The sequence below is a fragment of the Castor canadensis genome, chromosome 3 (genome assembly GCF_047511655.1).
Source record: "Castor canadensis chromosome 3, mCasCan1.hap1v2, whole genome shotgun sequence".
In the NCBI taxonomy this organism is placed as follows: domain Eukaryota; kingdom Metazoa; phylum Chordata; class Mammalia; order Rodentia; family Castoridae; genus Castor; species Castor canadensis.
Window position 1 is genome coordinate 194,452,226 of NC_133388.1, and position 17,004 is coordinate 194,469,229.

General features: G+C 40.9%; 1 protein-coding gene across 2 annotated transcripts in view; it reads right to left on the bottom strand.

Annotated features, from left to right (window-relative positions):
* Positions 1-1,266: 1,266 nt before the first annotated feature.
* Fam135b (family with sequence similarity 135 member B) overlaps positions 1,267-17,004 on the bottom strand; it is a 313,120-nt gene continuing 297,382 nt past the window's right edge. The window contains exons 15-20 of one of the 2 annotated variants that reach the window (XM_020188245.2): positions 16,796-16,887; positions 13,370-13,467; positions 11,916-12,067; positions 8,974-9,084; positions 7,285-7,398; positions 1,267-3,682 (exon numbers count right to left, since the gene is read on the bottom strand). In XM_020188245.2, coding sequence (XP_020043834.2) covers positions 3,477-3,682; positions 7,285-7,398; positions 8,974-9,084; positions 11,916-12,067; positions 13,370-13,467; positions 16,796-16,887 — 773 coding nt within the window. In that variant the 3' untranslated portion in view covers positions 1,267-3,476. Of the gene's footprint in view, positions 3,683-7,284; positions 7,399-8,973; positions 9,085-11,915; positions 12,068-13,369; positions 13,468-16,795; positions 16,888-17,004 lie in introns of those variants that run through there. The other variant, XR_012446457.1, reaches the window with a different exon arrangement.

The window sequence follows — 17,004 nt, forward strand, 5'->3', positions numbered from 1 at the left end:
CTTATCTCCCCAAGGGCCCTCATTTCCTACTAGTGCTAACAATGGCATCTTTCTCCAGATAGAAAATCTGGCATAGTAGCAAACTTCATACATCTCCCTTTTGTTACTCTTGTACTTAGACATATTCTTTATCTGCCTTTCCAGTGTACCATAGGTTCTCTCTCTTTCTATCTATCATCTATCTATATATCTATCTACCTATCTATCATCTATCTATCTATCATCTATCTCTTTCAAGCCCTGTGCTCATTCTGTTCCCTTTCTGATGGATTCCCCACAACCCACCTTCTCCATCCAACTCTCATGCAGCCTTCATATCTGTGTTTTGATACCATATCTTCCATGAGTGCCCGCAATCCCACCTCTCTGGTATGGGCTAGATTCTCTCCTCTGAGTATTTATAAGTGTTCTACAACTTCTCCTTTAATTCTCATATATTAGCTCTTTTCTTTCCTAAACCATGAACTACTGAATTTACCAGTACATCCCTGGAACCAAGTTGGCCCTTGATGCAAATTTGTTGAATGAATGAGTGACACAATGAAAGAGTGCATGTAATGATAGCTGGACATGCAGGGAAAATAGTGTCCTCTTCCCAGTCTCACTTTCAAGGCTCTGCTTGGCATTCCCAAAGCAATGGGGATTTCATTTCTAGGACAACTTTACCTGTCTGTGCATCCACTAGAGCCTATCCCAATAACAAGTTAGGTCTTCCCTGAGTTCCCTAAAAGCAAGGCCAATGCATTCTGTGTTTGAACTCCTGTCTGACCCAGTCTGAAGTGGCTCAGTAAGTCTTGTGGATTCTAGAAACTGGCATGGGGGCTTTTCTCACTCCACCTTTTCCCAGGTTCACACCACTCTACCTGCTTTCAACTTGCCACAGAGGTATTTATTTTACTCCAGTATGACTTTAGGCTCATATACGCTTCTCTGTTTACTTGGTTCATGAAAATAATTTCAAATAATCTCAGTATTAGTAACTTTTATTTCTAACTAGTTTGGAGAAACTGAAATCATACAAACAAAAACCAAAAATGATGCTAAGAATGAAGACATATTAGACGATTGCCTTGGCAGGTGTTTTGTTTATAATTTTTATAATCAATAATAGAATGTCCCAGTTTTACATTATACATATATATTATGTGTGTGTGTGTATATATATATATATATATATATATATATATATATATATATATATATATATATATTGGATATCTATACTTCAATAGAAAGAGACGTAAAAAAGCCTTTTCAAATGAGGCATAACACGCAACACTTGACACTCTTATTTACAATACAGAGATGTACTTTCTACATGATTATAGTAGAAGCTCAGAGACCAGAGAGGGTTTACAAAGACAGCAGGACACCTCTATAAAAAAGAGGTGCCCTATGCAGCTGGACATTTATTGCCATTAGTTCTCACTATGTCCAGACAGCATGAAGTTAAAAATGGCATCTGGTTATTGGAAAAGATGGTGATCATCAGATTCATTCTGGTGCCATTACTGCTGGCTACAGGTCTTTCCAATGACCAGGAAATGGTAAATGCTGCTGATGGGAACTGGAAACACAACACATAGTGAACTCATCAGAGGGGCGTGTCTTCTTGTGCGGCCAGAAAGGAGAAGTTGCTATAGACCTCTGGTCCTGCACTGAGCACGAGCACTTGTCCAGGTCAGGAACCACATCATGGGTTGCATGACTAGGAAACAAATGCCTCTCAGATAACAGAGCCAATGCATTCCTGCTTATGAATAGCTAAAATCTGTGCCCAGCACCAACTCAGGAACTCAGGGAAAATATCCATTGGAAAAACCCATGTGCTAAGACCAGGATATAAGGAAATTTCTGAAAAGACCCACAAAGAAAACCTCTAAATCTACTCTAAAAGTCAGTCTTTGCGAAATATTCCATAATCACCCCCACCACCACTACACATGTTTAGGAAATCCACCCATTTTCAGTCCTGTGAAATTGCTTATAGAGATTCATTTCCCATGGTCTACATTTAATTTAATGTGAGAAAATCTAAAATTCTCTGATGAGCTCACGTTCACTTGGTTTTATTACCATGGCATCTGTGACCTAGAGCCATGGTACAGATGCCTAGATTAAACAAGTTTCCACACTGCAGAAGGGATATTCCAAAGAAGCATGAGCTTTCACATCCAGAAGATGGGTGTCCATTCCTTTGGTATAACTAAATGATATTCACTAGTCTGTCCTTAACCCATACAGTGCACTCAGCTTGGGAACCATATTGAATATCCTGGTAATTTAAAAAACTTCCCCTGTAAGTTACTTACCAATAATAATTTAACTTGCTTCTTCATTCTGGCTTTTGTTCTCCAATATGATCTCAAGTTTGTCCCTGTTATCTATTTGTTTTTAATCAATGGTGACCATTCTTAGCCCTTTATTTCCCTAAGGCAAGAAGACATTGCTATTGGAAGATAACCAGCACCCTTCTTAGAGCTCCCCTGAGGTTTGTACCCAGCATGCCTCCATTGAGATATTTTTCTCCTTCCAGGGAGAGAAGTAACTAATCATGTTAATGGTTTGGATTTTTTGCAATCACATTCAATGCCAACATAGCATTTCTTTGGAAGTGAACCAGGGGGAGCGTCATACATGAGTGTATTAATCCCATGAGTGTATTAAACCCAGTGCTAGATATTGTCTCACTCAGTTTTCCCTACTACAGACAGAAGTTTAAGCAATCAGAAAGACAATTTGTGAGTCAGACTATGTATGCATAGAAAACATCTGAGGAAATAGGTGAAGCAACTAATCCAGTGTGTTCCTCTACTTGATTTTGTTTGTAAAAACATTACCACCAGCATCACCCTTGTCCCTCCTTACTTTGCTGTTATAAAGTAAAATGGGGATTTATCAAGCATTCCTTTGTTCCTTGTTTAGAAAACATGAAGAGAAAATGAGTGTATAGGTGTCACTTTGTTTGATCACGTGGCATATTTGAATCTATTAAGGATTCTATTTACACGAGTATGTTCCACTTCTACACAGAGGGTAACCTGAGTTTTGAAATGCTGTGTGCACTTAATGTAATCAAAATGATAAAGCTATGAGCTAGTAACATATTGAACAAATCTAGATAAATTAGAGCAATCGCTCTGTGAACCAGGGTGTTTTAAATAGTAGGCTCACCAACACTAAGTATTTTGTTTATTTCCCCATATTTTTCTTAGAAAATATCTTCAATGAGACTTCAGGCGGCTAGACAAATTCAGGCAAAGTTTGTTGTCATTTACACTGTTTGTTTAGCTTTCCCAAATGTCTGAAATGAAAGCACCTCATGGTCCAATCCCACCCCAGCCTCCATCCCTCCTCTTCAGTCATCCTCCTGCAGCTCTACCCTGGAATGAAGAAGTCTGTAAAAGCATGTCCTTCCTAAAGAGCTCAATTAAACAATTCTGGTGAGTTACCCCAGGCCAGCTCCCTCACAGCCACTACTTGAAATAGTTGAGTCCTGCTACCAAGAAAAACTTCTCTAGGAAAAGTTCTGAATCCAGCACCGCGATGTGAGCTGCGCGGCCGATCAAGGTGTTGGCAGTGTTGGGCAAGGCGTGGAACACATTGTGTCGGATCAAAGTGCAGTCCTTGGCTTCCACTAAAGGGCCCAGGAGGTTGTTGATCATTTCTGCGTAAACTGGCCCTGGAAGGAGGAAAGAAGGATATGAAACCTGAGCAGAAGTTAGCAGAGGAATCCAGAGAGCAACACTGGGTGTGAGTCAGAATCCTTGTCCTGGGCAGGGCGTTATAGACCCATTTCCAACCTCCTCCAAGTGTTTACAAAATAAATAAGAAATGAAATCAAAGTACTCCTTGGTCAGATTACAATGGCAAGAGTTACCAGGAGATTCCATGTAGCAACCTTGAGCACTGTGCAACAGGAGCCATGACAGAAGGGTGTGGGAGTCCTCAGAGAGGGCTGTCTTCTCAATAGAGGGCCAGGAGGAAGAGCACAACACTGGAGACCCAAGTTCCAGTTCAGGAGACCACAGGAATTAGATCCATATCTCAACAGAGCCATGGAAGTAGACAACTTCCAATGTCCTACACCACAGAAGCCCACTGTGGCTCCACTGATTCTGAGTGCCAGGGAGAAGGAGGAGGAGAATTCAGGGTTTGTGGTGTTCATTTGTTTTATCTTTAAAATTTGAAAGTCTTAATTGACTGTGTTTCTACCTAAAAAATGCCTGAATTTGTAATTTTGCATCAGACAGTGGCGGTCTTAAGCCACACAGTGAAAACAAGTCATTGGGCAATGAATAAATGTCCATACCTCCGAGACCTGTGTTCTTCCTTTCTGCAGTACTGTTCATGACAACTTTTGAATTATGCAGAGATGCCTTCTGGAATGATCATGAGGGCTAAGATAGTTTATTGACTCACTAGGGAGATACTCCAAATGACATAGTCTATTTTATAAAGCCAGTTTGGTACCCCCAGTTTGTAAAAGAGGAATAACTTTTGAATGGGAACAGAGACTGACCAGCATTACTCTAGACAGTCCTCCATTCCACATGAAAAAGGCCACGATGTTGACCTTTCTCCAGAGTTTATTAATAGGGTAAGACCGGCTGGGGCTCTGCTTTCCCAGGTTGGGAAGGACAGTGACTCCACACAAGGCCAGGAGCAGTTTTGTTCTTTTCTCCCCTTCTCAAGATTGACAGGACCTTTGAGGTAGAAGAATTTGAAATATAAAATGAAACAATCAGGGACTTGTTTGTGAACATCTCTGCCCTTCTCTTGTAATTTGTGCTGAAAAGCACATGGGGTTACAATAAGGGACATGATCCTTCCTAAGAGTCTCTCATTACTTTAGCATAGTGGTATTGCAATAGGTAGCAATATGCTGAAAGGTTACAATGCCATGAAAATTGTAGGTACAAATTGCTTGTTTCAGAGAGAAAATGAAAACCCACTAAAAGTCACCATCAAAGGAATGACTACCTAAGCCATGTTTCACAGGCTGGTTAGGAGATTCTGATACACACATGTAGGCGTTAGATGATTCATATACAAACAAAGGATGTATGTGAATACCATACAATGAGAATAATAATGTAGTAGTGTTCACAAATAATGGAAATGGAAGCAAGTTATTGTGACATCAATATCATGCTTTGTTTAAACTATATATGAAATAAAGGCCAGTAGGTCATTTATAAAATAAAAACCTCAAAGAAAAACATATGCTGGGTACTCAAGCTTTAATCCCAGTTAATCGAGAGAAGGCAATTTGGAGGATCCAGGTTCAAGGTCACTCAGAGCAAAACCCCAAGTTTGTGAGACCCCATCTCAACCAATTGCTGGGCACAATGGTGTATGCTTTTTATGCCAGCTACACAGGGAAGCACAAACAGGAGGAGTAAGATCCAGGCTGTCCAGGGTATAAAAATAACCAACACAGAAAGGGCTGGTGGAGTGGCTCAAGTGGTACAGTACCTGCCTAGCAAGCACAAGGGCTCTGAACACAACTCCCAGTACTGAAAAAAAGGGCATATGACACTCAAAATGTAGTGATTGCTCAATCAAATCATTTTCTGCTGAGCTAGAAGTTACTGGTTCCATAAACCCTGAGACAATTCTCAGTCCTGTTTTTAAACATCCTAGCACCTATCATATCCTTAATTATTTTCCTAAAATAAAGTACTGTTTTCATCTTGATTAACTTTCAGGATAGGAGCAATTAATATACATGACAATGCAGTAGCTAAATTAGAAGGTGACACAGAGACAGAGGAGGCTGAGCGGTATCTTACTTCAGAGATTGTGGGAAATAGAATTATCAGTACTTAAAAACAAACACATGAAAGCAACAACCAATATGATTTTAACTTCATATCAAATGTTCCCATTTGTTTAAATAAATTCATCAACTAAGCCACATTCATTTGAGGATCAATTAAAAATATGACATAAAACATGAATTTAGGAAAAGAGGATACTGTTCTCAAGATGATTGACAGAGTTTAAGTCATACGTTAACATTCTTTTAAGAACAGCAAGTTTTGTGAATATCAGTGAACTCCTTCAAAATGGAGGAAAAGCCACAAAAGACTACACCTTAGTCAACAATAACCTTGGCAAGTGTATAAAAAGTAAAGTCATTGCATCTCTGTAGTGCAGAGAGTTACAACTCAAGACAAAGGACCAGGTCCAAAGTCCCCTCACGATGTGCCTTGCTATGCTTCAGTCTCTTCATCTGCGAAATTGGAATGATACCTGCTCAATAGCCATTGTGAAGAGGAAATGAGACCAGAAAGTACATGAATTGTATCTGGCACATAGTGAAAATATGTAGTCTCACAGTTCGAAAACAGGGTGGGCACATATTCCCATTCATATTTAAGACCTTCCAAGACATACAGGCAGCATGGAAACCACTCGGCCTAACTCTGCCAATGCAGTGTAAAGTGTAAATGAATGGGTGTGGCTCTGTATCAATAAAAGTTTATAAGATAGGAGGTGGGTCAGATTGTGACCCATAGTTTGTGGAGTTCTGTTCTTAAGCCTTTACAGGATTCAAATATCATTAAAACTACTTCTGTAAGTCAAGAATAGAAGAAAGCAGGCAAGGAAAGTTAGCAAATGCCCACACAAAGAAAAAGTTTGGAGATCTACCACTGATGACTGCACTTGATCAAGTCTCAACTTAAACCCAGGTCATTGGCTCTTTATTGTCATAGGTCCTAGATTGTAACAGTGTCTCATGGGCATTAGAAAAACTAAACATGGATAAAAATACAGAAGAGAAAGTTCAGGTTGAAAAATCATTAACAAATATCTTTAATACTTGATCTCAGAGACAGAAGGGAAGACAGATAGGCACTGATACCTTCTGGGAATACAAGTACAGTGGGTATAATTAAGACAATTTGGCAAACATCTTCAAGAGAATGAACTCATTAATATTTTTGCTCCAACATTACCACAACTATGAATCTGTTTTAATTAAATATTATAGGTTTGCAAATTATGCATATGTATCATAATTATACATTTGTAAAAATATACATACCAAAAGTTCTATAGTCTGACAAACACATGACTATATTACACAAAAGAAATAGCCAAGACAACCATTTCAAGTCATACACAGAAACTTTTGCCTATCCTACCACTCGATTCCAAGACAAATACAGCATTATGCTACCTATAGCCTAGCTGCCCCAATAGGCATGTTCAATTCCATGAATTTATTTTTGCTCCTTGCTCAGAAAGACCCTTTTAAAATTAATTGCAGCTTACCTGTGTGTCTGTCTTTGAGTGCAGTTTTACACATTTCGATCCTGGCTGAATGAAATGGCACATAGCGATCTTGGGGAGAAGCCACCAGGACGACGTTTTTGAAGTACTGCAGTCCTGTAACAACAAGCCTGGTGAGTGCTTTTAATCTTGTTAATTTCAACTGAAACTCCTGGTTTGCAGGGTGAGGAGATAGCAGCCACACAGTGGTGCCACCACACTGGGAGGGGAGCAGGGGGCTCTGCGCTGAGCTTTCATGGTGTGTGAGCTAGGTACAAGGCATTGCATGTGCCCTTGGGAAGCTGAAAGAACACACTACTGTGGGGCTTTTGAACTGTGGAGTGAAGAGGAAGTCTTTGTTCTCATCAACCATGGAAGCAAAGGAGGCACACAGCAAGCTACTAAAACCAGCAACAACTAAAACAAAATTAGCACCTTTGTGAGGTAGGAAAATTAAGGAGTCTATAAGGAAGGAAAATGAAGTTTTTACTTCTCTTCTTTCTCCCAACAGCTCCCTTAATTCTACCCCCATCATGTCAGCTTGTGAATTCCCCTCCCCATCTCCAACCTTACCTTCATTCTTCTGTCCCTCACAAAGAGACTGGGGGATCTTTCAAATTGGACATCACAGTGCAGCACTGCAACCCTCATTGCCAATCGTGGAGCCCTAAGACAGGGTATGCTCTGCCCAACTTAGGACAAAGCTCTTTTTCTCATACTGCTGGAAAGTAGGCAACTGACAGCTCTAAGCCAGTGTCCCTCCATTGAATTGGATCCCTGCATCACAGGCCCCTGAGATGAGGGGCCAGTCTGCATCACAGGCTGGCCAATAAGGGGATGAGAAGGATAAGGTGACTCCTCATTCTATCTCAGGACAACCTTGTAGTGCTACCCCTGCTTCTAAGCTCTCCATGTTTGGAAAAACTAAGACTGCATAGCAATCTAACTTCCCCCTTTGCCCAATCCTGCCTCCCTCTCTCCCATAGTGGATGACTCTGAGCATTCAACTTGACATACAAAGGCACAAAATAGGAACATGAACTTATGGCTCTGACAGATTCACATTCTTAGAAGGGCAATGGTATCAACAGGTGTTTATAGAATTATGGAGTGTGCACCAAGAGATCAACCCTGGGTAAAATCAGCTTACTCAGCAGTACTGAGCAGACCCATCGGGCAGGGCTCTGCACCCTTACCAGACAAAGGGACCACTGGACCATGACTGTTGCTGTCATCTGTGGCCATCTTCATGATGCAATGAGGCCTTCCCACCTCTTTGCACTTCCTCACCACAGAGTGGGTGAAGGTGTAATATCAGGCCTGTGTAACAACATGTAAAATGTTTCTTCTCTTTTTGTACATGGCCTGCACCTGGGTGAGGGTGGCACATATGCCCTGGGCATGTGCATTTAGAACACTAAAATACTGTTGGGAATTAGAAGATGCAGCTTCTCTGTGTCCCAATGACCACACACATCTTGGCTCTCATGGCTTCTGTGCCACACAGGAGGTATATTAAGGGAAGCAAAGCTCCTTGAGAGTTTCTGACCTCCCAGTTGGTAAGAGAGCTCACTGGATGTTCTCACCTTATTCCATGTAAGTGAATTGACATTGCATGAAAGGTAATTTGTATCTCAGGAGTCAGATTTGGAGCTCAAACTCAAAAGTGCAGCTGCAGCAGGAACCACCCACCTGTTTTTTGGCTTAGTTGGTAGAGGAAACATTTGCGTAAGTCAGTGTTATCCCTGAAGGTGAGCTGCAAAAGGGACCCTGACTTCTTCAGTTTCTGCATGAGCCACAGGCCTAGCAAGATAAAACAAAGCAAAACAAGAACATTGCAGTTAACTAAAAAAATAAGAGTTACCATTTTAGCAAACACTTGGGAAGTTAGAAGTTTATTTGTATTGTGGTGTCACAAAGTTATAGCAATGGCCTTCTGAAGTTATCAACACCCTTCAATTCCTTCCATCTCCTGCAAAGGAAGTTAAGGAAAGAGTCTACAATCTGAAAAGATATGTAAGAATGTTCTTCACAGGTCCTTTCAGAATACTGGAAAACTAGAACCAATGTTTTGTTTTGTTTTGTTTTGTTTTTTCAAGCCCTTCATTCAATTCTGCTAATGCAGACACTAACACTGAGTATATTATGTTGCAACATCAAACAAATGAATTTGATAAACACACGAGGACCTAAACAAAACATAGTATATTATATTGCAGTGACTGCTACATGACTACGTATGTGTGAAAAGATAAGTGGAACATGCTACATGAAATTACCCCAGATATGCTGCATGGGAGGAATTATTGGTAAGGTCTCTTTGTTAACTTTTCCATGATGTCTCAAGATTATAATTCTGTGGAGGGAGTAGCTTAATTAATTTCTGTCCAAAGATGGCTTCTGGATTTGTGAGGAAAGCCACAGTGGCGAAGAAAAGACTTCTATTTGTTATGTGTCATACTGCCAAATAACTCATGTTTACAGGTAATGTCTTTTAATTTTAAATCAAAACCCCGAGTCTGGCTGATGTCTTGAGGAAAACATCTGAGTGTGTGGAAAGTACAAGGGGACAGTGGCAGAGGCCCAAAAGGTTGGCAGGTAGGGGATGGCTCATTAGAGGTGACCTAATGGACTTGGACAAGCAGAGACTACACTGTGTAGTCTCTAGTAACTCTAATAACTAAGAGTTACTAGATAGGACTCAGTGGTTTACATGGGCTTCCAAACAATTCCTAGGGTATACCTAACATCTTGCCACCTCGTGTGGGCCTCTTCATTCTCTGACCCAGTGCAGGCTGTGCTTCTGTCACAGAGAGGTACCTGTAGTTAGCTGATTGATTCATCCTTCCATGCTCTTACATATACCATTTCTTCTACACAGACAACCCTTCCCACCATTTGCTGTCTTGAAAACTCTGCTCATCTTCCAAACTACACTGAACCTTGCTTGTTTATCCTCTATATTCTCCCTCCTTTACAATACAGACTCAGTTATGAAAGACTCAAAGCTAGGGGCAGGCAAGCAAAAATCAGCTAGATCTGATCCACAGGTGTTGATTAACTTCTTTTTCCTTGTTTAACCCTTAAGTTATCTATGATATCCACAGTCACATAAATAAAAATACACATACACAAACTCACACACTCTTTCTCTCTCTCTCTGTCTTTCTCTCTCTCTCTCAGAAAGGAAAGAGAGAATCAGTCCCATGGATTCCACATCTTCATATTCTACCAGCCAAAAATAAAAAATATTGTTTAAGGTTGGATTCATAATGAGCATGCACAGACTTTATTTCTTACATCGTTCCTTAAATAAAAGTAGAACAATGGTATCTTTCTCCCATTTCCAGTGTGGTGAACAGAGAAGGTTTCTTCCGTCCAGCACCCTGCCCCTGACTTTTTCTTGCTTTGTCATGTTATACTAAATAAATCCTTACTAAAACTTAAAAAGGTAGGGAATTTATTTGTGTAGTATTTACATTGCATTAAGTATTATAGGCGGTGCAGAGATGACTTAATGTATGCAGGAGAATATGTGCCAATAGGTAATATGTAAATACTACACTATTTTATATAAGGATTCATGAATCCTCAGTTTTTGGTTTCCATGGGGGGGTCATGGAACCAATCCTTAACCGATACTGAGAGATTACTGTATACACATCTATCATATACATACATGGTATAAACATGTAAACAAATATGCATACGTAGTTTCCATTTTGCAATAAGTAAACTAAGTAGCATAGGATGCAATGTGTTAACCTGAGTCTCGCCTATGTGTCTGGCTCAGAATCTGACCACAGGCTCCTCACGGACCTACCATGATTCAAAGCCCATGTTCTCTCTGTCTCTTTACTATGTCTTTTCGGTCTTTCCAGGACCTACCATGATTCAAAGCCCATGTTCTCTCTGTCTCTTTACTATGTCTTTTCGGTCTTTCCAGGACCTACCATGATTCAAAGCCCATGTTCTCTCTGTCTCTTTACTATGTCTTTTCGGTCTTTCCAGGACCTACCATGATTCAAAGCCCATGTTCTCTCTGTCTCTTTACTATGTCTTTTCGGTCTTTCCAGGACCTACCATGATTCAAAGCCCATGTTCTCTCTGTCTCTTTACTATGTCTTTTCGGTCTTTCCAGGACCTACCATGATTCAAAGCCCATGTTCTCTCTGTCTCTTTACTATGTCTTTTCGGTCTTTCCAGGACCTACCATGATTCAAAGCCCATGTTCTCTCTGTCTCTTTACTATGTCTTTTAGGTCTTTCCAGGACCTACCATGATTCAAAGCCCATGTTCTCTCTGTCTCTTTACTATGTCTTTTCGGTCTTTCCAGGACCTACCATGATTCAAAGCCCATGTTCTCTCTGTCTCTTTACTATGTCTTTTCGGTCTTTCCAGGGACATTACCTTTTGGTGAACAGAGCTTTGAAGACATGAAATGATCTTGAAAAACATGTATTTTCTATTCTCCCTCAGTTCATAAGCAAAAGGGCCATATTTCTAAGCCCAGGTTTCTGTCTCGTACCCCATGCTTGGAAGAAGCACCCAAGTTGCAGGATTCCATCAAGAAGAGATTACATTTTGCCGCTCCAAATTAATTTTGAGGAATGACAAGGTTTGAGAAGTCTTACCTGTACTAACCAGGGTGCTGTTGTTATATAGGGTCCCCAGGTGAGGCCCAGACAGTGACAGGAATGTGTGGAGTTTATTGAGGTAATACCGGAATCGGGGCCGTGTGAGGACTGATCGGATGATAATGTTGCCAAGAGAATGGCCGATGAAGCTGTTTAAAGACAGAAGGGTGCACACGAGTGTCACGGCAAAGGCCAGCACGGGGAGGGTGCAGTGCCAGAAGCACCAAGGCCTCAGCACCCCCCACCTACCCCTGGATGTAGGGGAACTTGAACCACAAAGGGACTCTACCAATTCACCCTCACCAGGTTTCCAAACTCTGGCAGTATTCAGAGAGATAAGCTTTGACTGATGTGGTCAAAGAGAACTGTGTGTCCTCCTCTATGTTACTAGAGAAGTCTCCCTACCCAGCCAGTCCCTACATCTCTTCTGAGTCCACATAGAGGTGTGGAGAGTCCATTGTGAAATCCACATCTGAGCATTGAACTCTCCAGGTCATTTACAGGACGCAATTCCAACCCTTTAGCCTGGTCTATGAGGACATCCACAACCTGACCTCTGACTCCTTTTCCCATTTTCTCATTTTGACTCCTTCTCCCATTTTCTCATTCCCTGATTCACCTACATATTGATTGAGCTTCCTGCTCTCCACTCAATGTTTCTGATACTCCTATATCATGTGCTCAAGCTGTCCATAAATTGAACATTTCCATGGATTCAACTTTTCAATTAAATAATTATTTATTGAAATCCTCTTTTTATAATAAACAGAAAAACAGCAAAGACAAGACATGCATGTTAGTCTTTAAAATTACATTGTCTTACTTATGCCCTCTCATTTTTACCAAACCTCTACAGACCTCAGAATCCTCATTTGTAGAATAAAGAAGTGGTATTTTATCCTGACAACTCAGTAGGATAATGCCTATTGAGGGCTTAGCATTTTATCTATATATCCATGTATTAAAAACTACAAGCTACTTCTCTTCTCCTTAATCATTTAAATATTTAGCTCAAGTGATTTATTATAGGTGAGTACAAAATTAGCACTGATTGAACCCCTCTCGTTGGGCAGGCAATTCATTCTGCTTTTGAATATATCTTCTTAATGCTAGCCCAATTAACAGATCAGATGATCAGAGCTTTAAAAAGTTTGTAAAAGGTTAACTTGTGAGCATAAGAACAGAAGTTCAAACCTAGGAATTCTTATGTTAAGTCCTATACTCTTTCTACTGAACAAAAAGCTTTTATTCTCCCCACACATACTGTGAGAGATGTTTGCGTGTCAAACATACTTGATGCTCACTTCTGCCTAAAGATAATGAATTCCATTAAAAGTCACAAGTTATTACCATAGGTTACAGAGGCATTATAACAAACTCAGGTACTACAAACACTCAAAAAACTGTCACCCCTCTTCCCTCAGCATTAACTACCTGTGGTTTCCTTTTACCTAATTCGGGATATGGAGAGATTGTACAATTGAATGTGTTGAATGATTTCATCCAATAAACGATCCGTCATGGTATCAAAATCTGCAAATGTGTCCATCTGGGAGAAGAGAGAGGAAAAGGGTGTTGGCAAAGTCACAACCAAGGCCAAGAGCTGGGTACAAGCTGTCTTCTCTCATTAAATAGCACAGTGCATTCTGGGAGTATGCATAAGTTTGATATTGGAGTTCAGGTTGGAATTTGGCTTTAGGACAAAAGGGCTCTAATGAGGAAATGGAGTAGCTAATGAGCTGTTGGGTAGAAAGAAGAGGTGGAAGAGCTAGAGAAGAGTGGCAGGCATGTGGTGTCTCACACATGCCCACTAGTTCTGCTGCCTCTACTTCACAGAGGTTGAAATAGACTCTTAGAGGAGAGGCCGCCCACTCACCTCGTATGAGTCAGGATTTATACCAAAACATCCTTGCCTCCAAAATCCTTGCCTTTTGCCAACCACACCTTTAGGCAGTGCTGCAATGTCAAGTCCAGAGGACAGACAACAGCTTTGGGGAGGATCTTAAAGCCATGTTAGAAAGGATAATCAAAGGATGTAGGTGCATAAAAGGAAGAAGAGGAAAGTCACACAGAGCTGAATAGTTTAAGGGCAGGCATGAAGGAGCCATGATAGATGGTTTATACAACTTTGAGGACTGACTTTTGGAAGCATGGATGAAAGCCATGAGGAAATAAATTTAGGCCAACATCTACAAACAAACACAAAAGTCTCTTCTAAGTGGAGATGAAAAACCACATCCTGAAAAACCTGGAGCTCTGAGCCCCAGGCCAGGAAAGGAAGACAAAAGTTCTCATGAATACTTATTAGGAAAGCCCTGAGGTTCACCGTTGCTCTCAAAGAGCCCTGAAGATCAAGAGGGCCAGGGCCCAATAGTGAGTCTCAAGGTATCATGGATTAAGAAGATCTATCTATCCCAGAGCTTACCCCACTTGGGTCTATGCCTTGGTTCTGTGGCTTCTCCAACCTAAACCTAAATATCCTGATATCTTTTTTTTTTTTTTCATTTTTCTTTTATTATTCATATGTGCATACAAGGCTTGGTTCATTTCTCCCCCCTGCCCCCACCCCCTCCCTTACCACCCACTCCACCCCCTCCCGCTCCCCCCCCTCAATACCCAGCAGAAACTATTTTGCCCTTATCTCTAATTTTGTTGTAGAGAGAGTATAAGCAATAATAGGAAGGAACAAGGGGTTTTGCTGGTTGAGATAAGGATAGCTATACAGGGCATTGACTCACATTGATTTCCTGTGTGTGTGTGTTACCTTCTAGGTTAATTCTTTTTGATCTAACCTTTTCTCTAGTTCCTGGTCCCCTTTTCCTATTGGCCTCAGTTGCTTTAAGGTATCTGCTTTAGTTTCTCTGCATTAAGGGCAACAAATGCTAGCTAGTTTTTTAGGTGTCTTACCTATCCTCACCCCTCCCTTGTGTGCTCTCGCTTTTATCATGTGCTAATATCCTGATATCTTAAAGGGGATGATGCTATCCACTTCTCAGCATCACTTTAAGAACTGATTAAAATATCAACAACACACTTAGGACCGGTGCTGCTGTTATCATGACCCTTTAGCCTTCAGAGCTGATTTGTTCATCTGCAAATTTCTGATTTAACGTATTATTTTTAAAATGGTTGAGTTGACCATGATGAAAATGATATGAAAATCATAGTATGTTTCAAAAACAGTATCAGGAATTCCCAAGGCAGAGTACTTTAAAAAGGATATATTGCAAATGGATCTGCTTATGAGACTTTCAAATTTCAAGAATAGTCCCACAACACATTGTGGAACATAATTAATACTGTGTGACCAACCTTTCTGTTGTAGGGACTTGCCTAGAGACCTGGCCCCAAAATTCCTATGGAATCCAGGCTGAAACTAGCTGCTATGGGCTGCATCACAGAGTGGTTATGTGGACACATGTAGAAGGCTGGATTTCTGCCAGACCTCTCTTGCTAACCATACTCATTTCCACTGAAGAAAAAACTTCACTTGTGCAAATCAAACACAAAGTCAGACAGTGCTAGTCACTCCTTGGTAAGGGGTTGCCTTGGGTAACCTTTCTTAGGACTAGACCATTCTTGGCCACATATTAAATTCTAGAGCACAGATGCATTATCTTCTTCAATTATTTATGACATCTTCCTCTTCAGGTCAGACTCAGGGTGGAACCCTTCACAACTCCCACAGCCTCTGCTCCCTCCTCTGTAAAAAGATGATGGTATCAACACCTAATAGTACTATTGTGAAGATGGACTGATTAAACACGGACAGAGTACCCACACATAATGGGTCTTCAGATAATGAGTCTCTTTATTCTTCCTCACATTATACCTCTTTGAGGCATGGCATGGACTATAGGAGGTATCTAAAAAAAGGCAACAGAATTAAGTAGATCAGGAACAAGACAGTACTTTCTAGTGCTGGTGCTTATGGGATCCTTTGCATATAAATAGTTTTATTCCTCCAAAGGATACTTGGGCCTCACTTGTCTCAAGTTCCATGGTATGAAAATCACAACAAACACCCCAGCTAGCCCTATTCCTTGCTCATCAATTAACTAATGTCTCAATAACACTGTCACCTCCTTAAGGTCCCACAGGCTCCATCAACCACTTCTGACTGCAAAGCAGTTGTTGGAATTGATAACCCTCTGGTGCTGAAAACAGACACACAAGAGACAGAAAATCTTGATAAGGCAATTTTCTCTTGATCAAGAGGGTGCAAGCATGTGCTCACTCCCGCTAAGCAACACACAAGCACAAAATGGCTGACAGTGGCTCCTCCTTATATCCCTGATGCAGTCGTACCTGCCCTCACCTGGGATTTGTCCAGGTCAAAGATTCACAGTCTTTCCCAATTGGCTAAAAAGCTTGGGGGATGGGTTAGGGTATGCAGTTTGGTGGGCAATGGAGTTGTACAGGAACCCAGAAGAAGAAGCAAAGACCCTTTAAACATGCAAGTGACTTGAGGAATTTTTAAGTAATCTAAGAGGGTAACAAATACTTTCATACAAAAGATCATTTTTCTTAAACAGTCATAAGCCAGTTCTTTGGTTACATAGATGCAAGTGACTATGCCCTGTCCCCCAGTGTAAATCCATGGAAGCCCAAATAATTAATGTTCCCAGCTGCCACCTACCCTAATACCTTGTGAAGTCAAAAGGCTGTTGTCAAATGATTCACATGCTGGATCTTATGCTGTCATTCCCTACATTTTCCTTCAGGAAAATAATCTTTTCCTCTCCAAACCATCCAAATCCCTGGCCAGTGTTCTTGTACAAGATTCCTTCCTATCTCTGTGTGTCCATATACCATCACAGACTTTCAGGAGGCTTGCCTCCAAGGTTCCTTCTGTTTTGATGTTTCTGTTGTCATACCTGATTCTTTTCAGACATTAGGAAGTCCAGTTTTCCTCCAGGGAGCCCCAGTTCTATGAAAGTCTTGACCAACCGGAGGTCTGCACTGTTCCCTAAAAATGACAGAGAGCCCCCCACCCCAATCCCATAGTTAATCATATCAAAGGTTACACAAGGAATTGTTTTTCTCTCTCTTCCCCCGTTGTTATTGGATTTTTCTCATTATTTTT